Source organism: Nicotiana tomentosiformis, chromosome 9, assembly GCF_000390325.3.
Source record: "Nicotiana tomentosiformis chromosome 9, ASM39032v3, whole genome shotgun sequence".
NCBI lineage: Eukaryota > Viridiplantae > Streptophyta > Magnoliopsida > Solanales > Solanaceae > Nicotiana > Nicotiana tomentosiformis.
The window spans coordinates 67,744,805-67,770,649 of NC_090820.1; the positions used below are offsets into that span (position 1 = coordinate 67,744,805).

General features: G+C 40.8%; 1 protein-coding gene across 1 annotated transcript; it reads left to right on the forward strand.

Moving 5' to 3' along the window:
* The first annotated feature begins 1,117 nt into the window (after positions 1 to 1,117).
* Positions 1,118 to 3,774, forward strand: LOC138898925 (uncharacterized). Its single transcript, XM_070185034.1, has 6 exons — positions 1,118 to 1,320; positions 1,477 to 1,721; positions 1,821 to 1,969; positions 2,120 to 2,468; positions 3,023 to 3,201; positions 3,433 to 3,774. The coding sequence occupies exons 1-6, from the start codon at positions 1,118 to 1,120 to the stop codon at positions 3,772 to 3,774; spliced, it is 1,467 nt and encodes a 488-aa protein (XP_070041135.1).
* Positions 3,775 to 25,845: the final 22,071 nt, after the last annotated feature.

Sequence of the window (25,845 nt, forward strand, 5' to 3'; positions counted from 1 at the left end):
GTTCACTCGGTTGAGCACCGGTCGTGCTTCCCGAGGTTGGGGCGTGACAAACTTGGTATTAGAGCCTAAGGTTTTAAAGTGTCCTAGGATGTCTCGGAGCCTTGTCTAGTAGAGTCCTTCTTATCGGTGTGTTGTCGACCACATCTATAAGTTGGTGGCTACTTGGACATTTAGGAACAATACCCTTCTTTGATATTCTTGATCGTGCGATGAAACTAAATGTGCAACTGTTCCTCCTCTAACTCGTGCATTCCTTTAACTTTCAGTATATGGCACCTAAGAAGAAAGCAAGAACTGGCCAAGGAGCCAACGCCGCCTTAGGAGTGGCAGTGGACCCATTATTTGATGATACAGGTGAACACCCGAGGGATGAGGATAATCCCCCGACTGCTACACTACCTGATTCCACTACACCGGCCCAGGCCACACCAGTTCCTACATCTACTAAGGGTGCGATGGTTCCTCCACTAGGTATTCCGATTCCACCTCCAGCCCCAGTGTCCGGCTCTGGTATTTATGATAGGGATCTTAGGGGAGCTATTCAGATGCTAACACAAATAGTGGCTTCTCAAGCCGAGAGATCAAATATTGCACCCACTTTGTCTAGCAAACAAGGAATTCTACTAGTTCTAGGGTGAACAGATTTATGTAGTTGGATCCTCCGGTGTTCATAGGTGTTAATTCCAAGGATGACCCCCATGACTTCATTTATGATATGCATAAGACTCTTTGTGTAATGCGCGCTACTGAGATGGAGGGAGTGGAGTTGGCCGCCTATCGTCTAAAAGGGGTGGCATATTCTTGGTTTGAGCTGTGAGAGGACTCTCGGGGGGAGGGGAGCCCTCCAACGAGATAGAGTGAGTTTGTTGATGCCTTTATAGACCATTTCTTGCCTGCCAAGACTAGGGCAGCCCGTGCCGCAGAGTTTGAGAACCTTAAGCAAGGGAGTAGGAGTATGTTGGAGTATCACATAGAGTTCGCGCGCCTGTCAAAATATGCTATTCACATGTTGCCTACTATGGAGGCTAGAGTGCGTCGGCTTGTGTAGGGCCTTAGCCCCTTGGTTATCAATGAGGCCGCTACAACTGCCTTGAATTAAGATATGAACTATGGAAAAATGGTAGCATTAGCTCAAGCTACAGAGAACAGCAAGTTGAAGAACATGAGGGAGCGAGAGGGTACTAGCAAGGCCCGGTCTGCAGGAAACTTTGGGGAGTCATTTGGCGGGGGAAGATCAGCTTTCAGGGGAGGGTCATCAGGGCCAACCCAGTCTCATGCTCCGTCTTCAGCCAGTGCACCAGCAGTGGGGCATAGTCAGCAGTAGGGGAATCGCTTCAGGCCCAATTAGGGCAGCAGGGGACCTTACTATCAAGACCGATCAGGAGGGAGATTCCCGCAGCAGCGGAGGCCCCAATGCCCCAGGTGTGGGAGGATGCACTCATGGATCTGCTACATGGACTTACCTATATGTTACAGGTGCGGATTGAGGGGTCATATTCAGAGGGAGTGTCGTTCATCCTGCCAGGGTGCGGGCAGAGGCATAACACAACCTTCTAGTTCTGCAGTTGCTACATCTTCAACACCCCCTCCTGCTCGAGGCACTCCGGCACCAGCAGGGCATAGTGCAGCTAGGGGTGGCGCGCAGAGTTCAGGAGGACCCAACCGTTTCTATACTATGAGTGATTGCTACAATGCAGAGGCTTCTCTAGATATTGTCACAAGTACATTGACTATCCAAACTCATGATGTATATGCTCTTATTGATCCCCGGTTCCACCTTGTCCTATGTTACCCCTTATGTTGCTATGGAATTGGGATAGAACCGGAACAACTTCATGATCCGTTCTCTGTATCTACTCTGGTTGGCGAGTCTATTATGGCTGCACAAGTTTATAATGGTTGTGTTATCACGGTGCGTGGTCGGGACACCGTGGCCGATCTCATTGAATTGGGGATGGTTGATTTTGATGTAATTATAAGAATGGATTGGCTTTATTTATGTTTTGCTAAGCTCGACTGCCGAACTAGAACTGTGAGGTTTGAATTTCCAAATGAGTCATTTATTGAGTGGAAGGGGGATAAAGTAATGCCAAAAGGTAGGTTTATTTCTTACCTTAAGGCCACAAAGATGATCAACAAGGGGTGTATTTACGATTTGGTCAGAGTTACAGACACCACTGCTAAGGCACCTACACTCGAGTCAGTGCCAGTTGTGAATGAATTTCTGGAGGTCTTTCCTGATGAGCTCCCTGGGATTCCGCCAGACAGGGAAATTGATTTTAGGATTGACGTGATGCCAGGCACGCAGCCTATATCTATTTCGCCCTACAGGATGGCACCAGCAGAATTGAAGGAATTAAAGGAACAGTTGAAGGATTTGTTAGAAAAGGGTTTCATCCGACCGAGTGTGGCACCATGGGGCACATCGGTCCTCTTTGTGAGTAATAAAGATGGATCACTGAGGATGTGTATTGACTACCGACATCACAACAAAGCCACAATCAAAAATAAATACCCACTTCCAAGAATAGATGATTTATTTGATCAGTTACAGGGTGCTAGATACTTCTCCAAAATTTATTTATGATCTCGATACCACAAATTGAAGATCAGGGAGTAGGATATTCTGCAAACAGCTTTTAGAACCCGGTATGGGCACTTTGAATTTCAATAAATGTCTTTTGGGCTAACAAATGCCCCAGCGACTTTCATGGATCTTATGAATCGGGTTTTCAAGCCTTTTCTCGACTCCTTTATGATAGCGCTCATTGACGATATTCTTGTGTATTCACGAGTCAGGAGGACCATGCCGATCATCTCAAGGTAGTGTTGCAGACCCTTCATCAGCACCAATTGTATGCGAAATTTTCAAAGTGTGAATTTTGGCTCGAATCTATCACATTCTTGGGTTATGTTATCTCTAGAAAAGGAATCAAGGTTGATCCTCAAAAGCTTTCAGCAGAAAAGAATTGGCCTAGACCTAAAACGCTCACCTAGATTCACAGTTTCTTGGGCTTAGCAGGGTATTACAGGAAGTTAATGGAGGTATTCTCTACTCTTGCATCTCCGTTGACTAAATTGACTAAGAAAGGGGTTAAGTTCCAATGGTCTGATGCTTGTGAAAGGAGCTTCCAGGAGTTGAAATCAAGATTGACTACAATGCCGGTGTTGACCCTGCCAGTGGGTACGGATGAATTCATGGTATATTGTGATGCTTCAAGAATTGGGCTTGGGTGTGTGTTAATACAACACGTGAAGGTTATAGCCTATGCTTCTAGGCAACTCAAAAATCATGAAAAGAACTATCCAACACATGACTTAGAACTTGCGGCAGTGGTGTTTGCATTGAAAATTTGGCGTCATTATTTGTATGGGGTCCATGTGGAGGTATTCACGGACCACAAGAGTCTTCAATATATTTTCAAATAAAAGGATCTGAATTTGAGTCAAAGAAGATGGCTTGAGTTACTCAAGGATTACGATATCGATATTATATATCACCCGGGGAAAGTCAATGTTGTGGCGGATGCGCTTAGCCGGAAATCTATGGGTAGTTTGGCTCATTTGGAGGTATATCAAAGGCCATTGGCCAAGGAAGTCCATCGATTGGCTAGTTTGGGAGTTCATCTTACGGACTCTGGTGAAGGAGGGGTAATTGTGCAAAATAAGGTTGAATCATTGCTTGTTGTGAAAGTCAAAGAGAAGCAATATGATGATCCATTTTTGGTGCAACTGAAGGAGGGGAAGAATCATTACCGAGGCTCACGCTTCTAGGTATTTCGTGCATCCAGGTTTTACAAAGATGTATCATGACCTCAAGGAAATCTATTGGTGGAATGACATGAAAAGGAATGTGGCGGACTTTGTGGCAAGGTGTCCGAATTGTCAGCAAGTGAAGGCCGAACATCAACGGCCTGGTGGGTTGGCACAGAACATAGAAATTCCAATATGGAAGTGGGAAATGATTAATATGGACTATGTGGTAGGGTAACCGTGCACTCCGTGCAAGTTTTAATCAATTTGGGTAATCGTGGACCGACTCACGAAATCAGCACACTTCTTGCCAGTTAAATCTACCGACACAGCGGAACAGTATGCTCAGTTGTATATCAAGGAAATAGTCAGGCTACATGGCAATCCAGTTTCTATCATTTCCGATCGAGGTGCTCAGTTCACGGCCAATATTTGGAAGATATTTCAGCAAGGTTTAGGTACTTAGTTAAATCTTAGTACATCCTTCCATCCACATACCGACGGGCAAGCAGAGCGGACTATTCAGACGCTTGAGGACATGTTGCGTTATTGTGTTCTTGAATTCAAGGGTAGTTGGGCTGATCATTTGCCACTCATAGAATTTGCTTATAACAATAGCTTTCATGCAAGTATTCAGATGGCACCATTTGAGGCATTGTATGGTAAGAGATGTAGATCTCCCATTAGGTGGTTCGAGATTGGGGAAGCAGAGTTGATAGGGCCGGACCTTGTACATCAGGAAATGGAAAATGTTAAGGTCATAAAGGAGCGGTTGAAGACTGCGCAGAGTCATCAAAACTCTGATTCGAATGTTCGTCGCAGAGACTTAGAGTTCAAAGAAGATGATTGGTTATTCTTGAAGGTTTCCCCCATGAAGGGAATTATGCGATTTGGAAAGAAAGGGAAATTGAGTCTGAGGTATGTCGTGCCATACAAAATCATACAGAGGATCGGTAAGCTGGCGTACAAGCTTGAGCTACCCACCCTAGATGTCGTTAGTGCACCCGGTATTCCATGTATCTATGTTGAAGAAGGTAGTTGGAGATCCGTCATCTATTGTGCCGGTTGAGACCATTGAGATTAATGAAGAATTGTCATATGAAGAAATTCTAGTTGCCATTCTTGATAGGCAAGTCCGAAAGTTGAGGAACAAAGAAATTGCCTCCGTGAAAGTGTTTTGGAGAAACCAACAGGTTGAAGAGGCCACGTGGGAGGCCGAGGAAGAAATAAAGAAAAAGTATCCTTACTTGTTTGAATAGCGGTGTAATTCATCCTTTTTATGAACTTGTCGCCTATTAATTTTGTATCACTTATTCAGTTAATGTAAAGGTGTTCCTTTTGATTATATGTTGTTTACAGGAGGCCACAGTTGGTGTTGTTATGAGTTATATTACATCGTTGGATTCTGTACATGTTTGTAAGATGTGTTTCTGGGGCTCTCTGACAGGTAGATAGGCCTAGTTACAAAGGAAACTCTAGCAAACTTTTTGGAAATTTAGGGAGTTATTTAATTTGGGGTTGCTGGTGTAGGGTATGAAAAACTGAGTTGCATAGGGTGCTAATAGTATACCCTGATCCTCATTCGAGGACGAATTATCTTAAGTGGGGGAGGATGTAAGGCCCCATAAAATGTTTTCCTAAAAACCCGGATTTTGTGATGCCAAAGTAGGCGTAGAGGTTATAATAGTAGAAAGTCTTCGCGACAAGCTTGTGAGCCGCGGTTCGGACTTTTTGGATTGAACAGTGCACTGGGAGTTGAAGAAAAATGTCACTGCAGCCCATTCTGCTGCTGCAGAACCACTATGTGGACCGCAGACTGGTCGCAGAGTGGGGCAGATTTCTGGGCATCTTTTGATGCCCAATTTCGCGGCCATTATGCGACCGCATAACAGTTTCGCGAGCGGCATTCTTGTCACATATCCCGCCTTGGTATTTTTTGGAGGAAGGTTCTGCGGTGCACTATACGATTGCAGAACCATTCTGCGGTGCATTACGCGACCGCAGAATAGGTCTGCGGGTCGCATATTGACCGCAGCCCAAGTCAGTTTCTTTCTAGCTATGGCACCCATTTTGTGGTCATTTCACGGACCGAATTACTATTATACGGTTGCATATGTGACCGCAGAACCTGTTCCAGTGCTTCAATTTTGGGGTTTTTAAACCCGACCCTATTCCGTTAAAACACATCCCATAGACCATTTTAATCATATTTTCTGATATTTTTAGAGTGAGAGAGAGGGTCCTACAGGGAGATGTGATCTTCATCACATTGCTCTTCAATTCTCACTTAAAATCGTGAAGATTATCAAGAGAGGCACCTAGGTCTTCTTCCTAAGAGGTAAGATTCTATCACCCAAACTCTTAGTTTCAAAATGTGACTAGAATGGGCCATTAGTAAGGTAATTCATGGGACTGGGGGTGTTTACTTTGCATGCATGTGTTCCTCATATATGGGGAATATTGTTAGCTAAAAGTGATATAGAATGGGTTGGGGAAAGATGGAATCTTCCACAAAAAGGGGCTTAAAACATTGATGCACACCTAGTGTTTGATAATATGCTCAAATGAGCTAAAACCATGTTCATCTTCCTAATTTTGGTTCATTTTTGTTATATTGCTAAAATAGATTGAAGTTGCTAATAATCTGGAACATCTTAGAGTTTTAAGAGGCTCAATTGAGGTATGTTGGCTAAACCCCCTTCTTCTTAGAATCGAACCACACGGTGTTCATATAATTTGAGTAGGCCCTTGATCATTATAGAATTGGCAATTTTTAATGTGTTTATTTTGAAGGATGTAAGTTCAATATTTATTCTAAATGCTTCACCATGTTATCTTATTGTTTGAGGATGTGTTCAAAAATATGGAACATGTGTTAGAAATGTTAAGACTTCATGTCAAGATTGAAATAAACGTTGTTATGCCAAAATATATGAAAAGCCTAAATGTGCCTAAGATTTCCAAATTGCTCATATGTGAATCTAATGTCTTGAATGGGAAGCCTTATTGTTGTGGATAGTGATGATGATATTTGAGTATGGAAAAAGGGGACCAGAACTATGAAATACGGCCAAGTGCCAAGAATGACTTTATAATCATAATCACTAGTGTCAATGAATTGAAAATATACGAAAGATGTACGATATGAGATGATTGACTGAAAAAGGTAATGTCTTAAATGAGATGGCCTAGCCGATCGGGCCGAGATCGAACTCCGTGTGAGAACATGGTGGTATTGTGTGTGAAATTGTGAAAATGGTTGATGTCTCAAATGAGATGGACATTCCGATCGGGCCTTGATCGGATGCCATGCCACACACCTGGTGGCACTGTGCTGGAAATTATGATAAAATTGTGGTAATGTCTCAAATGAGATGGCCTAGCCGATCGGGCCGAGATCGGACTCCGTATAAGAATACATAGGTATTGTGAATTGTGTAATATCGGTACTAAAGGCCACACAACCTAATAATATGGAAATTATCTTGAAAATGTATATGATACTTAACTTGTTGTTTTACTATTATTTGAAGCCCTTATTGAATTCTTGATTGTTCCTCTTGTATTATTATTCATTCTATTTAGTTGGTGTTTAGCTTTACATACTAGTGCTATTCGACGGTACTAACATCCCTTTAAATGGATGCAGGTGGTTACATAGCAGATAGTGTTGATCACAGATAGTGCTGCATCCTCTTCTCAGCGGACTCGGTGAGCCCCATTTCATTCCGGGGTCATGTATTGTACCTTTTGTTTATATTATGTTCACTTTTTGAGGTATAGTCGGGGCCTTGTTGCCGGCGCCATGTTTACTCTCTTATATATCTTTAGAGGCTCCGTAGATACTATGTGGGTTGTACATGGGTACTAGAAAGGTCAAACGTATTATGTCGTATTTTGTATTTTGTTTCCACTAAATCTCAAAATGTATGTATTTTGAAACTTAACAGGGAAGTAGCAAAAAAATCAAACAATTTAATGTTGTATGTATGAACTTCCTTCTGCCTAATTAAGGAAATCACTTCTTTTCTTGATCATGGGTTAATTGGGTAGAAATTATCTAACAGGCTTGCTCGGCCAGGTTCACTTGGTTGAGCATTGGTTGCGCTTCCCGAGGTTGGGGTGTGACATCTGCCTCAGAAACTGCTGCCCTAATTTCGGGTTGTACTGGAGCTACCGGCTGCACTGGTATGATCTCTGGATCCTGGTCTACCTGAACTCCCTGTTCTAGGGTACCAGCGACGGGAGTCTATTCTCCTCCCCCGCCTGAAATGTGGCAGGAGCAAGTGGAATCAATCAAGCCAGAGCTATGGTGCTGAACATGCTCAAAAACTGGGATAGAGTCTCCTGGAGGGCTGGTGTAGCAACATGTACCTCAAGTGCCTGTCCTCCAGCTGGAGCTACTGGGGGCTTCTCTGTAACATCTAGTGTGGGTGCTTTGGCTGCACCGCGTGGATGTCCTCGGCCTCTACCCCAGACCCAGCCTCTCGTGGCTCTAACAGGAGGCGCGGGTGCCTGGTCATCAGATATGCCTGTACGTGTCCTCACCATCTGTGAGAGAATAGAATTTCGAAGTCAACAATTTCGCACGACAAGGAATCAAAGAAGTGTAATTTTTCCTAACAGTTCCATAGCCTCCCAAAGATAAATACAGACGTCTTTGTACCGATCCGTGAAATTCTACTAAACAAGTTTGTGACTCATGACACCTATGAACCTAGAGCACAAATACCAACTTGTCACGACCCAATTCTCCCTCCGTAAGACATCATGACGGCACTTAGTCTCGACGACTAGGTAAGCCTAACAAAATACGGAAATAACAAAATGGAAGTAAAACTTAACAACTAACTGCAACAGATAACCAAAAAACTGGTAACAATGTCGCTTGGCATGTACAATAACCAACACTCTAGTAATACAAAGTATTTCCGAAACCCGGAACATCATAAGTCAAAAGCTACAGAAGGAAACTAGAATCTCTACACACTAGAGTCTAATAAATGAAATACATAAGCTTAATGACATAGGGGAGAATAGAGGGGGACTCCGAGGTCTGCGGACGTGGCAGATGTACCTTGAAATCTCCGTACAACAGCAAGCATTCTCAGCTAATAGCGGGGCTGATAAGAAGCACCTGGATCTGCACACAAAACATGTGCAGAAGAGTAGCATGAGTACACCACAACGGTAACCAATAAGTGCCAAGCCTAAACTCAGTAGAGTAATGACGAAGTCAGGTCCGGGAACTACTAGGGATATAATAATAAGACAAAGGATATAATAAAATGAAGTAACAGAGAAAATTTAATAGAAAGAATTCACAGAGAAATAATAACACAGCACAATGTGATAACAACAGGGACACCCCCGAGATAACGTCTTGTAGTCAAAAATAAATAAATACTCAACAGGGAATCCTCCGAGATAACGTCTCATAGTCCCAAAAGTAAATACATGCGATATTAGACTAAACAGGATAACTACACATATTGGAGTAGCTCAATTAATAATGGAAACAGACTAATGCTCATTAAAACTGTATAACTCAAATTAAAAAGAAAATAGATTTATACTCAGTAAAAATCGAGTTTTACAACAAGCCCGTGTACGTACTCGTCACCTCACGTACACGATGCGCACATATCACAACAGTACCAAATCCTAAGGGGATTTCCCCCACACGAGGTTAGGCAAGCCACTTACCTCGAACCATGCTCAATCAATCGGTAACAATGCCTTTCCACAAATATCCGACTCTGAATGACCCAGGTCTAGCCAAAATAAATTACATATAATAAATACAACTATAATAAACTAATCTAATTAATAAAATCAAAGCTAAAGCAAGAAATTAGAAAATCGGCCCAAAAAGCTTCCCCGGGCCCACATCTCGGAATCGGGTAAAAGTCACAAAATATGAACACTCATTGACTCACGAGCCTGGTTATGTAATTTGTTTTGGAATCCAACCTCATTTTGAGGTCTAAATCCCCATTTTACAAAATCCCGAATTCTACCCAAACCCCCAATTTCCACCATGCAAACACAAGATTTTAGGTTGAAATCTTAGGAAATGAAGTGAAAGATTGAAAGAAATTAGTTTAGAATCACTTACCAATGATTTGGGGAAGAAGGGTTCTTTGCAAAATCCCCTCTAGGGTTTCTTGTTTTGAAAGTTTGAGAGAATGAACAAAAATCCCGTCTAAGTCCCATTTTGATCAGTTGTAGATGTCGCATTTATGACCAAGGGTTCGCAAATGCGAAGAAACCATCGCAAATGCGAAGTCCTTCCCATCTCTGCTTTCATCACAAATGTGATGACTAATTCGCAATTGCAAATAGTGATCTTCCACATTTGCGACCAAATTGATTGCAAATGCGACCAAGCCTGCCCCGGCCCCACTTCGCAAATGCGAAGTATTGTTCGCAAATGCGAGCCTGGCAGGATTTGGGATGTTTACAAATGTGAACACTGATCTCGGAATTGCGAGATTAGAGACCAGTACCAGAAATTGCAGAACACCAGCTGAGTTCTAAGTCTAAACCACTCTGTAGCCTATACGAAACTCACCCGAGACCGCGAGACTATAAACCAAATATGCACACATGTCTAAAACTATCATACGAACTTGCTCGCGCGATCAAATTGCCAAAATAACACCTAGAACTACGAATTTAGCATTAAATCAAAGAAAGTTTTCAAGAAAACTCATGAACTTCTAATTTCACAACCGGACATCCGAATCACGGCAAACCAACTTCGTTTCTCTCCAAATTTGACAAACAAGTTATAAATATAGTATTGGACATATACCGGGTTCCGGAACCAAAATATGGACCTGATATCAATAAAGTCAAACATTGGTCAAATTTTTAAAGTCATTAAGCTTTCAAACTTTCAAATTTCAACAAAGTACGATAACTCGGGTTAGGGTCGTCCGAATTAGATTCCAGGCATACGCGCAAGTCCGAAATCACGATACGGACCCACCGGGACCGTCAAAACACAAATTCGAGTGTGTTTGCTCAAAACGTTGACCGAAGTCAACTCAAATAGATTTTAAGGCAAAAATTTCATATTCTCTCAGTTTTTAACATAAAGGTTTTTCGGAAAAATACCTGGACTGCCACACAAATCGAGAAAGGCTAAAATGAGGTATTTAAGGTTTCAAAGCGCAAAATTAGGTTCTAAAACATAAGATGACCTATCGGGTCATCACAAATAAATTATGATACGATATAAAATTAATACATATAATAATATTTTATTAAAATATCCATGTGTAAATACATATATTTTTTCAACTTCTAATTTTCCCAATCTCATATGTATAGTTCAAATTTTCGTATGCTTAACTATCAAAACGGTAAAAAGATAACTTTCCTTCCCTGTGAGAAAATAATTTCTATCTTTACAATAAAGAAAATCTCATCTATAAACTTTCTCCTATCTGTATAATTTAAAGCATATCTGAAAATAGTAATAATGGTAATTATCCAAAATTATATTTGGTGTATATATATATATATATATATATACACACACACACACTTAGTTCTTTTCTGGAAAGGCACCTAAATAAAGGATCCCAACTAATCTTACTTGGTAGGTCGTGGGGTCCACTCCACTTATACACTTCAATGCTTAGCAACTATACTCCTCCCAAAATGTGAAACCACCGGATCATGCACACATATTAGTCACGTGTTTCTTTAGTTGTCATGGTCCCACGTGGATAAAATAATTCTTACACTTATCCACTTATAACTAATTCCATATTCTCCAACTTTTTACCAACATTTAACCAATTATTCACACAATAATTTCTAGGTCTCATTTTACTTAAATACTAATATACTTCATATACCTTACTATCATGGTCATGTGGTATAGCAATAGTCCATAAATATGGGGTATTATAACTTGGACTATTTTTTTTATCCCAAAATGACAAACTTCGATGTAACTCATTTTCTTTGATTGGTTTACCCTCTAACCTTTACGACACCTACGCATCACTTGTAATAAATAGCATAAATACTTATAAGCTCAAAAATAATCTTGTCATTGAACTTATGTCAATTATTTTACGACATATCTTAGTCATGTATGTAAGGCAAAACTGAAACATAACAATAAGTCAACATTAATGAGACAAATATAAGAATCAAATTGAACCTCTGAAGTGTCACTGAAGGCCATGATATGCATACTAATTATAATTATATATTTAATGCCTTATTATCCATATCGTAACATGAACGCCCAACTGATAAGTGGTAACTGCCCGACCGGCCGTAGCACAGTGTTAAATGCTTGACTGCCCGACCGGCCATAGTCCGGTGGTAAATATATGATTGCCTTACCGGCTGTAGCACAGTGGTAAATGCATGATTGCCCGACCGGCCATAGCTCGGTGGTAAATGCATGATTGCCCGACTGGCCGTAGTACGGTGATAAATGCATGACTGCCCGAACGGCCGTAGCATGGTGATAAATGAAGATGCATGACTGCCCGACTGGCCGTAGCTTGGTGGTAAATTAAGATGCATGACTGCCTAACCGGCCATAGCTCGGTGGTATGTGAAGATGCATGACTGCCGAACCGACCGTAGCTCGGTGGTAAATAAAGATGCATGAATGCCCAACCGTCCATAGCTCGGTGGTAAATAAAGATGCATATAATATTACGTTTATATTTCGTTGCTTGGATCATGCCAAAAGAGGAAAGGGTTAGCCTTAACATACCTTAATTCCTCGTACGAGCTCGTAGAAGATCGTAAACAACGGATCGGACCTAGATCTTCTTATTTAAAGCTTCCCGACACTTACTTCATTACAAAGTAATATTCAGCTTGTTAAGATTCAGAGGACATCGATATTATAGCCATGAAATCGATAGAGGAAGATTACAATATTTGATCTTGGAAGGAGGAAGATAATGTGAAGTAAATTGATTTACGTTGATACATAGATGAAGAACGGAAAGTTATTGCATATGGATCTTGTATAAGGAAACAACTTTTCTTTTCTAAAAGCCTTAGCTATTAACTCTCAAGAAGACATATCAACTAAACAAAATGATGAGTCACATGGGTTATAAGCATATAAAGGTGGGTCATTCATTAAATTAAAGAAAAGGGACTTTGATCTAATCCACAAGGTTGATGGACATCCTCTAATATTTTATTGATATAATAATATATAGATATCTAATTGAGTAGACACTATCACATGAACTAGCATGGACAATGTCAATAAATGTTAGAAATCTTGTCCTCATCCTAAAGTACTATTATTAAAATATTAATAAATTATGATACGGTAAAATATTAATTTGAGATGGTCATGTGGTATAACACCAGTCCATAAATACGGGGTATTATAGCTTGGACCATATTTTTAATCCCAAAATGACAAACTTCGATGAAACTCATTTTCTTTGATTGGTTTACCCTCTGACCTTCACGACAAATACTCATCACTTGTTATAAATAACACAAATACTTATAACCTCAATAATAATCTTTTTCTTGAACTTATGTCAATTATCTTACGACAAATCCAACGTACAAAAGTACGGGATGTAACATTTATCGCTTTATAAGATCTGTTATTATTTTCATGTATATGGCATTGAGAAATATTTGAGTGAATGTTTTTTGTTATCTATTTGAATTACATTACAAAACCTAGGCAAGCCTAAAACCCTAGGTAAAACTAAAAGAATTACTGCTCCTACATTAGTTAATAGCTTCAAACATATTTAGTTATTTCTTCTATATGATTTTCATCATCACTCTTTACTAACCGTTTTCGTGGATTTTCTAAGTTCAAAAAACAAATTTGCAAGGTCGACAACCCTATTTTTTAAAAGCTAGAATTGGGCAAACAATTTCAAAGTCGAGATTTCTACAAACAAAATGAGATTCAAAATGCAATCAAGGAACGCTTCAAGAATATTTCTCCTAAACTTGATATAAGATTCGAAAATCAGTCTTTAAGGTATATCTAAACCCAATTATTCAATCACACTCATTTCATCGAGATAACAAAAAATAGCCATTTATTCTTTTTGAAAAGGAGTATTTTAAACTTAGCCTAATTTTTGCAAAGTTAGTAAGTATAAGTATTATAAACCCATTTCCAAAACTCTTTCAATTGTATAGATATTTCAAAGGCCTTTTTGTAAGTAAACCCTATGCTCTCTTTTAAAAGTATATGTACTACCTCCCTTTCAAAAATGATAAGTTTTTAAAACATAACATAGAGTAAGTGACACACATTTATCACTAACTAAGTAAGATATAGACATTTAATTCCCCGAACCTAGTCTAAGTTCTATGGAGCTACCTTAGGTAGATTCTAGGGGGTGCCTAATACCTTGTCCTTACAAGAACAAGAACCCTTGTCCAAAATCTCACTCGTTAGCAGACTAATAGGATAATAAACCAATAACTAAAATAGGTACCCCAGTATACCTTTAAATATTAGGTGGCAACTCTCTTTCATCATCAACAGGAAAACCACTAGTTGAATCTTGTTTTGACTCGTGCAAAACAGGGTGCAACAATATGGCGACTCTGCTGGGGAGTACACTTAGCTTCTGACTGTAAGGCCCCGTAAAATAATTTTCACCTAAAACCCGGGGTCCGTAGCCTCGAGGTAGAGTAATTTGATTGAGGGTTGTAGAACGGTACAAACCTTTTGGGTTGAACAGTACATTGGAGAGTTGAAGGATTCATTTTGTAGACCATGGTGTTTCTCTGGTCCACTATGCTACCGCAGAACCACTTTGTGGGCCGCAGATTGGCCGCAAAGTGAAGTAGAACTTGAGAAAATTTTGAGAACCATTATGCAGCCCATTATGCGACCGCATAACCATTTCATGGGCCACACATCCATCACAGAAGCCAGCATGAGAAATTTCAGAAGGATGTTCTGCGGTCCTTTATGCGATCGCAGAATTGGTTTGCGGACCGCAGACCTGTCGCAGACCTGCACAGAAATTCCCAGTTCCGGAGGGCCATTATGCCGTCCATTTTACTGACCGCAGAAGTGTTATGCAGTCCTTTATGTGACCGTAAATCTGCATCGGGGCTTCATTTTTTCTAATTTTATAACTCGACCCTATTTCGATATATAGTCGTTAGGGACCATTTGTAAAGAGAAAGTCTGATATTTCTAGAGAGAGAAGTGCCATAGAGTGAGAGGGGAAGTTCCTAAGCTTATTTTTCATCAGTTCTTGCTTAAAAGTTGGAGAATTCACAAGGAAAACTCACTAGGTCTTCATCCTATAGGTAAGATTCTACTCCCTAGCCTTCAATTTCTAGATTTAACTGAAAATAGGTAATGAGAAAGGCAATTCTTGGGTGTGAGAGTTGTTCATTATGCATGCATGTACTGTCAAGGGTTGTGGGAAGATTGTTGAGCTCACTTAGATATACTTTGGGTAGTGGGATGAAGGAATCCACCATAGGAGGACCTTGAAATCATAATATCCACCTAGTTTTTGATAAAATGCTCAAATGAGCTGGAACCACGAACTCCTTCCTAATTTGTGTTCAATTTTGGTATGTTCCTAAATAGATTGAAGTTGCTAAGATTTCCTAAACATTGTAATAATTTAAGGAAGCTCAAAGGGAGATATATTGTCTAAACTTCTCTCTTAGAATTGAATCCCACGATGTCCTAGTATGTCCCGAGTTGTACATTATAACTTGACTGTTCCGACAAAAGCTTTGTGTCGAAAGATATATGTTCAGTATGTATTCCAAATTCTCTTGTCATGTTATGTTACTATTTGAGAATGTGTTCAAAGTATGGGTTGCGTATCTAAATGTTATGACTTCAACTCGTATTTCAAATGAAAGTTATTATGCCAAATTGTGTAGAAATCTTAATGTGCTTAAGACTCTTAATTGCTCACATGTGTACTCAAAGACTTGAATAGAAATGTTTTGTTGTTGATGATCCGTGATGATGTTTGAAAGTAAAAGAGGTGAGCATGAAATATGAAATACGGCCAACGTGCCATGAATAATATTACATTTGGGCCACTAGTGCCAATGAAACTGAGAAACGTGTAAAAGAAGTTGAAATGAGTTGTAAATCCTTTAAATAATAAAAACTTTGGGAGTATCGTTAGTCATCAAGGAAGGGTAGGTTGAAATAGCCTAACTCTGAAACTACACGTGCCAGTGTAGGAGTAAATTGTGATTATTCCCCTCATTTGGGATGAGATTGATGTGATGAGAATATTTCCCTTTATTAGGATGAGATGATTGCTAGAAAAGGGTGATGTCGATCAACGTGGCATTGTGGTGAGATAGCCTAGCCGATTGGGTCGTGATCGGACGCCATTCCGCACACATGGTGGTAATTGTGCTTGAAATTATGATTCAGATAATGATTGCAATCGTGATAGTGATTGTGATTGTGGTTGATGTCTTTGAGTGAGACGTCCTAACCGTTCGGGTCATGATCGGACTCCGTGCTAATATCACGGTGGTATATCGATGCTAAGATCTCCCAACCTAAAATAATGGAAATTCACTTGAAAACTACTCTTGCTCCTAACTTGATGTTGTAGTATTGTTTAAGGCTTCCATTGATTTTATCACTCTTCTTCCTTGTATTTTTACCTGTTCTAATGAGAGGGTGTTTAGTCATACATACTAGTACTATTCCATATGTACTAACATCCTTTTTGTCGGGGGCACTGCATCTTTAATAGATGTAGGTGGTTCCACAACAGGCGGTGTTGATCCGTGATAGCGGTACACCCTCTTCCCAACTGACTTGGTGAGCCCCACTTCATTTTGAGGTCGTGTATCTTTTATCCCATGTGTATTATGTTTTGAGGTATAGCTGGGACCTTTTTTCCGGCGCTATCATAGTACTATTTTATATCCATTAGAGGCTCCGTAGACATAGTGTATATTGTATGTTGGTGTTGGAAAGGTCAAACTAGTAATGTTGTATTTCTACCACTTGTTCCACTTCAAACTATGAAAGTGTATGTATTTTGAAACTTATAAACGATGTAACTAATGATAAGGAATTTGTGTTTTTCACATGATCCTCCTCGTTGTCTAGTTAATGAAATAGATCTTCTCTTTATTCATGAGTGAGTTCGGGAAGAAGGTATTGTACAGGCTTGCTCGGCCGGGTTAGCTCGTTTGAGCGCCGGTCGCTCTACCTGAGGTCGGGGCATGCCACTGAACTTAGCAGACTTAGACTAGACCTAGAATTTAGGATTGTTAATATACTGCTTTAATTGTGCTTTATTTGCAAATATGTGCTTACCTGCCTTACTTGCTCACTATGTACTTATCTGCTTGCTTTAGTATTATTACTGACATCCCACTATCTGTTACCTCTTTATATATATTGTCATCACACCCTTTCCTCTCAAGTCATGGCCATGCACTATCACACATAATGGCACGCGCGGGTTGTCTTTTACTCCCCTCCAAACCATCTTTCAAAAATTCTTTAGTTTCAATTAAATTCAAGATTAGGAAACACTATACTCTAGCAAACATAGGTCATATTGCATAAACGTTAGGTGAGTCGGTCCTTGTTATCGACACACAATTAGGAAAGCCTCCCTAATGTCAACGGGTCATGCACCTTATGACATAACGTTTGTGGAACGACGAATCAATCATGATGAGACACTAAAGATCTGAAGCAAACACTTATCGAACCCCCTTTCTACCCTCTTCAGAAATGGAAATCAACCAGAACATCCCCAAAATAAATATGGTCATGGGAGCACCGCACAAGCTAAAGAAATAGTGGAAAAACATTCGTTGAGAGTATGGAGACAAAATCAGGATGCACCGACGAGCATTGACCGCCTTACTGAACATCCGGGCCAATATGGTGCTTGCCCGTTTGCTGATAGGATTCTGGGATCTGGCCAAAGTGATTTTCAAGTTCGTTGACTATGAGTTGGTGCCAATGTTGGAAGAGGTTACCAGATTCACAGAGTTTCCATTTATTGGAAGGAAGTCGATACTACCAGTTACCATGTCTGGCTATAGGTTTCTCGATGATTTGGGTCTGGCAAACAGTCAGGGTTTGAGAAACATTGAAGAAAGATGGGTAAACCTAGACCAATTGTTCAATAGGTTGAGACATTGAGAGAGCTACGAGTTATATTTAGGAGTGTTTCAGTGTGATCAGGCAACCTGGGAAAGTCTCCAACCCATAACCTTTTCTTTAGCGCTGCTAGGATTGTTGGTTTCCCAACAAATAAGTGGATGAATCAACATCAACTTACTGCCTGTGGTCTTGGAAACATTCTGAGGTAACCTCCAAGTCACCTTGGTACCTATGATATTAGCAAAAACTCTCAGAGCATTGTCTGCATGTTCTAGGTGATAATATTTCTTACAGGCTGTAATTTGTTGCTCTAAATATGGGCCACAAAGCACTTCTTTCAACGAGAGGCCACGATTGATTACTTTGTGGGTGTTAGCAACATGATTCGAAGTTAGAGTGAGAGAATGAGGCATTCGGTCTTCTCACACGGACATGAAGAATAGAGAGAGATGCTAACCAACTTAAGCGGAGAGTGGATAAACTAGAAGTTATCATGGGTATGAAGATGAGTACAATGGGTATCTCCCGATACCAAGGATAAGGAGACTTCAGGAGGTGTGGAATGATTTGGTTATGATTCCAATCGGCCACAATTCGTGGTGCATTCTAGAATACTATGTCTAGATCAATGAAGAGGATGATCTAGCCCGACCAAGCAGAGAAGGAATAGCCTGGCTCAAAGATGCAGTGGCGGCCTTACAAATCTATAATGAGATTTTGCCACACTACTTTGTGACTACCTCCATGCACTGTGAAGTGGTCCCAGGGTCAGTTGACCATATGCTGCCACCTCAAGAGGATGATGATCGAGTGATCGAGTGTATACAAATTGAATCTAAGACAAAACCAGAAGAAGATCCAGAAGGGAAGCTCAGGTCCAATGATGATGAAGAGGAAGAATTTGAATAAGATCCAGAAGAGGAGCCGAAAGAGAAAGAAGACATCGGATATGATTCCGGGGATGACTGTTAGAAGCTTATTGATTTCACCCCCTTTTCACCTTGTATCTTTTATCCCGAACCCTTCCATTTCCCTAAGGGCGAGTCTGTTGAGCCCATGTAATCTTATGAATGTTGAAAAAAATGATGTAACCTTTGCTCCCGCCTGTTACAATCCAAATATTATTAATGAAAACAAAAGTTTGCTTCGGATCTGAATGTGTCAAATCTAATAGTTTGTCAAAATTCACAACTTAGGCCTACGTCTGACATACAGAGGTCACTCGCACTTTAGGAAACGCGTTTGCTTGAATACATGAACTAACTGCTTTATGTGCCATTATTTGTGCAAACACTGAAACTGACTTCTGTTCTTTTTCTTTTTCAATTCTTTTCTTTTCTTGTATTTCTTTATTATTATTTTCCAAAAGAAGAATTTGGTTTGTGTTGACCCAAAACTGGTGGAACCACTATACAACTTGAGATCGATACGGAAGATGTCTACGACAGATAACCCGACCAAACACGCTCTGGTAATAGCTGATATTTTGGGGAGATCATGTGAAGAAGATGATACTCGGAATGAAGAATATGTTGCTAGCATGACCCAAGAGATGGAATGGTTGGGGGAAGACGTACAATACATTTGGGAATTGGCACATCTAGCCATGACGAATCTCCCACAACCACCCCATTTTCCTTCTCTAGATTTGATCCCCGATCACTTTCATTCAACTACTCACCAATCAAACAATACCCCGACTTTAGTCCCTACAACCCAGATTATAGCCCAAGTAACCCACTGAACCCTCCTATACACACCCCTTATGTACCTAACTATGTTCAGACACCACAGAACCCACCAGTTGCTACCAACATATTTCATACCCCTCCTCGTGATGGCGTCATCTTCACCACCAATCAAAACCAGCACATACCGTTACACATGAGCGATATGTTCCTCTCGTATATGCCATTTCAGAACCCACTTTAATAGCGCCTGTCACGGTTAGGCTACCTTATGAAATTGATCAATGTGCTGAAATAGAAAGGGAAGCTAAGTATAAGGAGGAAGATTCGGTATCCGAATAGTTGCCAACATTGAGGTAATAAATGAAGAACCTTTAGGTCGCCCGAGGAAATGAAAGTCTAGATTATGAGGATCTATGTGTACACCCTGATGTGTACCTGCCAGTAGGGTACAAGCCTTTAAAGTTTGACATATCTGATGGGACAAGTGATCCCCATGCACACTTGATAGCCTACTGCGATAAGTTGGTTAGAGTAGGAAGGAATGAGATGTTGAGGATGAGGCTATTCATAAGGATTTTGACAGGGGAGGTACTTATTTGGTACACTCGTCAAGTTCCCAGAAACTGGAGGGAGTGGTAGAATTTGGTAGAAGACTTCTTGAACCATTTTTGGTTTAACACAGAAATTACTCCTGATAGTTTCGCCCTGGTAAACTTGCAGAAGAAGCTCTCAGAACCATTTCAAAAGTATGCACATAGATGGAGGCCAGAGGCTGCCAGAGCACAAACCCTGTTAGATGATAGTCAGAAAGGAATCTACTTTGAAAAGATGATGGGCGTGAAAGGGAAGAAGTTCCCCGAACTTGTTAAGATGTGAGACTTTTTAGAATAAGGCATAAAGTCCGGCAAGGAATAGTCCATGGCCGCATTATAGGAATCTAGCAAAACAATTCAATCCGGTTCAATAGGCAGCGGAAAGAAGAAAAATAAAGAGGTATCAGCAATCCTCTTACCATGGAAACAACTCTTACTCTTTAAACACAAATTCCTCACACCCACCTACTTATGCTCCGGTCTACAACACGTAACCATACTACAATCCCCAACCTCAATATAACCTACCTCGCGCCCATATAAATCCAAATCCACCACGATCATACGCTCCAGTTCAAACTACCACTCATCAAAATTGACCCACCTATTCACCGCGACCTCGCTCAAATTTTGAAGAGAGAGGTCCCAGAAACTACACCCCGATTGCTGAACCTTTGGCTCAATTGTTTGAAAGATAGGGGAGATCTGGCCTGATACATCCAATAGAGGGGAGAATTCCAAAGCATCCTTCAAAATACTTTGATGCAACCAAACAATGCATCTTCCATTCAGGCGTACCAGGGCATGATACCGAGAATTGATTCAGGCTAAAAAATAAAATTGAGTAACTGATCAAAAGTGAAGCCATTCAGTGTACCCCAGATCCGCCCAATATGAACCGTAACCCATTACCAAACCACAAGAACCAAGGAGCTAATATGATCACCCCGGATAAAGTGTATGACTTGAAAGGAACCATCGTCACAATAGGCTGCAAGGGTTCAACCCCAAAGGACTCCGATGATCACCGTACAGTTAAAACCTCTTGTGATGGTCCATACATTCCAGCATCAGTCCACCGCCGCTATCAGGGATAAGGAGGATCATGAATACAAAATAGTCTCGTGGACATATCAGCAGAAAGAGAAAGGAAATATGACAGATTCCACACCGGCTCATGGAATGACTAGGTCAGGGAGTTGTTATCCTCCGGAGGAGGTAACTCGAGGAAATCCAGGAAGGGAACATATTTAGAGAAGGAATATAAGAGATACAGAGGCCGTAGAATTTTGGAAGATATTGTCAACTAAAGAATACTCCATGGAGGAACAATTGAAGAAAACCCCTGTGCATATATCAATCATGGATCTACTGATGAGTTCTGACAGTCACAAAGATGCCTTGATGAAAGTGTTAAGTGGAGTGAGCATGCCAAGTAACACAACCAGCGAGGCATGGCAGTGACCATCGGGAAGATGGTCAAAGCGAACATGATTACCTTCCGAAGAGTTGAACTTCCCATAGAGGGTGTGGGTCACAACATAGCTTTACACACCACAGTCAAATGTGGAGATAAGGTGGTGAACCGAGTACTTATTGATGGAGGATCCGAATTAATATTTGCCCGCTCTTTGCCCTACGAGAGTTGGGTATTCATATGAGGGAAGTTAAAAAACACCATATGAGGGTAAGAGCTTTCGACGGGTCACAGAAGGACATCATTGAAGAAATCTATTTAGCTCTGCAAATTGGACCAGTTGAGTTTCCCATACTCTCCAAGTAATGGGCATTTTCTCCTCATATAACCTGTTGTTGGGAAGGCTTTGGATACATATGGCATGGGCAGTTTCGTCTACCCTCCATCAATGCATGAAGTTCGAGTGGGGTTGTCAAGAAATTATAGTTCAAGGCGAATTGAGCCAATCAACTTATCTGAAACATGCAGTTCCATTCATAGAAGGATTAGATGGGGTTGCTTTTCATGCAGTCAAGATCATGCAAACCACGGAGATAGAGGAGACTGAGCAAAATCTAGGTATGCATTCACCATACAAATCAAAGATGGCTATGAGAGAAATGATAAAGTACGGTTACCCACTAGGGACTGGGCTAGGAGCTCGATCAGATGGATAACAGAGCTGATTGAGCAAAGGGGGCAGAAAGGTAGAGCCGGTATAGGGTATCAGCCTCCAACTGGAAAGGATTACACAGGTGGTTTTGGGAAGAAAGCATATGTGCCATAGCGTGTTTTGGGTCTGAGCCAATGCTCAACACCGGAGTATGACATCGTCGATGGAATGGGAAGGCTGGTCGGGACCATGATCGAAGAATGCTGCGACAAAGGTGATATCAAGACACTGACCATTTAGAATGCCGAACTAGGAGAGGACTTGTAGAATTAGACCGCCAGCCCGCCTTTGGTTCATCGAGAGTCTTGGTAGTATGGAATTGTAAAACGTTTTGAAAAAAAAATGCACGATCAATTGAGGCTTGAACCGTGCATGTACTCTTATGTCAATTGCCTCCTCGAACGCTTAGGCGTTCCTCTTTGATGAAGTAAAAAGAAGTGCTTTCTTAAAATTATTGCAAATTTATTTATCGCTTCATTTATACTTAGTTTTTCTTTTCATTAATCAAAATGATAAAATCCCACGTTTCGCGACTATGACATGTAACGAAACCCTCGAGCAAAGCGATCCAGATTATGAGGAATACAACGAAAGCATGATGCCAGATAATCTCCCACAAGAGATCGAGCAGTTGGGAAGCCATTAAAAGCCTTACCTTGAAGTGACATAAGTTGTCAACCTGGGAAGCAAAGAAGACATGAAAGAAACTCGAATCAGCATCCATTTAGAAGCAGAGTGGAAAGAAGAGTTGGTCGAGCTCCTCTGACAGTACATCGATGTGTTCGCATGGTCATATGATGATATGCCTGAATTAAGCACCGACATTATTTCGCATCGATTGCCTACTGATCCTGCCAGACCGCAAGTCCAAAAGACGATTTCCCTTTACCAAACATTCATATCCTCATTGATAATTACACAAAGCATGAGTTGCAGTCATTCGTGGATTGTTTTGTCGGGCACCATTAGATCCTGATGCATGAAGAAGATGTAGAGAAGACAACGTTCACTACCTCTTGGGGAGTTTATTGCTACAGAGTCATGCCATTCGGCCTCAAGAACACCGGTACTACTTACACGAGGGCCATGATGACCCTCTTTCATGACATGATCCACAAAGAGATTGAGCTATATATGGATTACGTCATTATCAAATCTCAAAAGAGTACAAAACATTTGGTTGACCTAAAAAAAAATTTCGAATGCTTACGGAGGTATAGTTTGAAGTTGAATCCTACAAAATATGCATTCAGAGTCCCTGCCGAAAAACTGTTGGGTTTCATTGTAAGAAGAAAATGATATAATTGGATCCTTCAAAGACTAAAGCCATTCAAGACTTACCGCCGCCTAAAAGCAAGAAGGATGTGATGAGTTTCTTTGGTAGGCTAAATTACATCAGCAGATTCATAGCCCAGTTTGCGGTAATTTGCGAGCCTATCTTCAAGCTATTAAAAAAGGATACAACTACAAAATGGACAGAAGGGTGTCAGAAAGCATTCAACAAGATCAAGGAATACTTGTCGAACCCACCAGTGTTGGTTCCTCCTGAGCCTGGAAAGCCATTATTATTATATTGTCAATTTTAGACAATGCATTTGGATGCGTGTTGGGACAACACGATGAGACCGGTAGAAAAGAGCAAGCTATCTACTACTTAAGTAAGAAGTATACACCATGTGAAGCCAAATACACTTTTATAGAGAGCACCAATTATGCTTTGACTTGGATCACCCAAAAGTTGAAGCACTACATGTCAGCATACACCACACATCTAATATCCCAGCTCGACCTGCTCAAGTATATCTTTCAGAAGCCGATGCCTACAGGAAAACTGGCCAAGTGGCATTGTGTACCTAACGCAAAAGGCCAAGTAGAGAATTTGATATTGTATACATAATGCAGAAGGCCACCAAAGGACATGCCTTAGCTTACCACCATGCAGAGAATCCAGTGGACAAGGATTATGAGCCGCTCACTAAATACCTTTCTACTTAGGATGGAAAATGTTCTTTGATGGAGCAGCAAATTTCAAAGGCAAAAGAATTGGGGCAATCTTAAATTCAAAATCAAGACAACATTATCCGGTATTAGAAAAGATAAAGCTTCCCTGCACCAATAATATTGTCGAGTATGAAGCATGCATCCTCGGGATTAGGATGGCAGGCGACATGAATATCAAGGAGCTTATGGTCATAAGAGATTTTGTCCTACTGATACATCAAGTCCACGGTGAATGGACTACCAAGAATGTCAAGATCCTTCCGTATCTGCATCACAAAAAGGAGTAGTGCAAGAAATTCACAAAAATCAAGTTCAAACACATTCCCAGGATCTAGAACGAGTTTACCGATGCTCTCGCAACTTGTTCATCCATGATCCAGCATCCAGATAAAAATTACATCGACCCTATTGAGATTGAGGTCCGGGATCAAATTGCATACTGCTTCCATGAAGATGAAGAGCTAGATGGTAAGTTATGGTACTACAACATCAAAAGGTTCCTTGAAACAAGAGAGTATCCAGAGAATGCCACCAATGGTCAGAAGGGAGCACTCAGACGGCTAGCAAATCACGTTTTCCTCAACGGGGAAGTCCTGTATTGGAGGACCCAAAACTTGGGTCTATTAAGATGTGTAGATGCTGCTGAAGCGACCAGATTGCTATAAGAAATACATGCACGGACATGCGGACCCCATATGAATGGCTTCACCTTAGCCAAGAAGATTTTAAGAGTCGGATACTTTTGGATGACCATGGAAAGTGATAGTATTAGATTATGTGCAAAAGTGTCACCAGTGCCAGATCCACGGGGATTTCATTCGGGTTCAACCCAATAAGATGAATGTAATGGGTTCGCCTTGTCCATTCGCCGCTTGGGGCATGGACGTAATCAGACCTATAGAGCCCACTGCATCAAATTGACACCGTTTTATCTTGGTAGTTAATTCTTACTTCGCCAAATGGGTCGAAGCTTCTAGATACAAAGTCGTCACGAAATAAGTAGTGGCAGATTTCATCCCTAACAACATAGTCTACCAGTTAGGGATACTTGAGTCAATCATCACTGACAATGCAGCCAATCTCAGCAGTGACATCATGAGGGAAATTTGTGAGAAGTTTAGAATTGTCCACCATAACGCTACAACCTACATCCCTAAATGAATTGAGCAGTTGAAGAATCCAACAAAAACATTAAAGAGATTTTGCGAAAGATAGTGGACAATCATAGGTAATGGCACGAGAAATTATCCTTTGCCTTACTGGGTTGTCGGACTACCATGAGGACATCCACTCGGGCAATGCCAAACATGTTGGTATATGGCACCGAAGCTGTGATACTCGTAGATCTCGAGATACCATCTTTAATGGTCGTTCAAGAAGCCAAGTTAGATGATGCAGAATGGATATGGGTCATGCAGGAACAACTCATGCTCATTGAAGAGAAGAGAATGGACGTAGTGTGCCATGGTTAGTTGTATTAAAATAGAATGGTTAATGCATTCAACAAAGGGTGAAACCTTTCCAATTTACACCGGGCCAGTTGGTTTTAAAGAAAATATTCC

Coding starts and splice junctions, on each gene's coding strand:
- LOC138898925 (XM_070185034.1), top strand. CDS start 1,118: ATGGTAGCATTAGCTCAAGCTACAGAGAACAGCAAGTTGAAGAACATG. Junction 1,970..2,119: donor TGGGGATGGTTGATTTTGAT/GTAATTATAAGA, acceptor TCTTACCTTAAG/GCCACAAAGATGATCAACAA. Junction 2,469..3,022: donor AGATGGATCACTGAGGATGT/GTATTGACTACC, acceptor TGGGCTTAGCAG/GGTATTACAGGAAGTTAATG.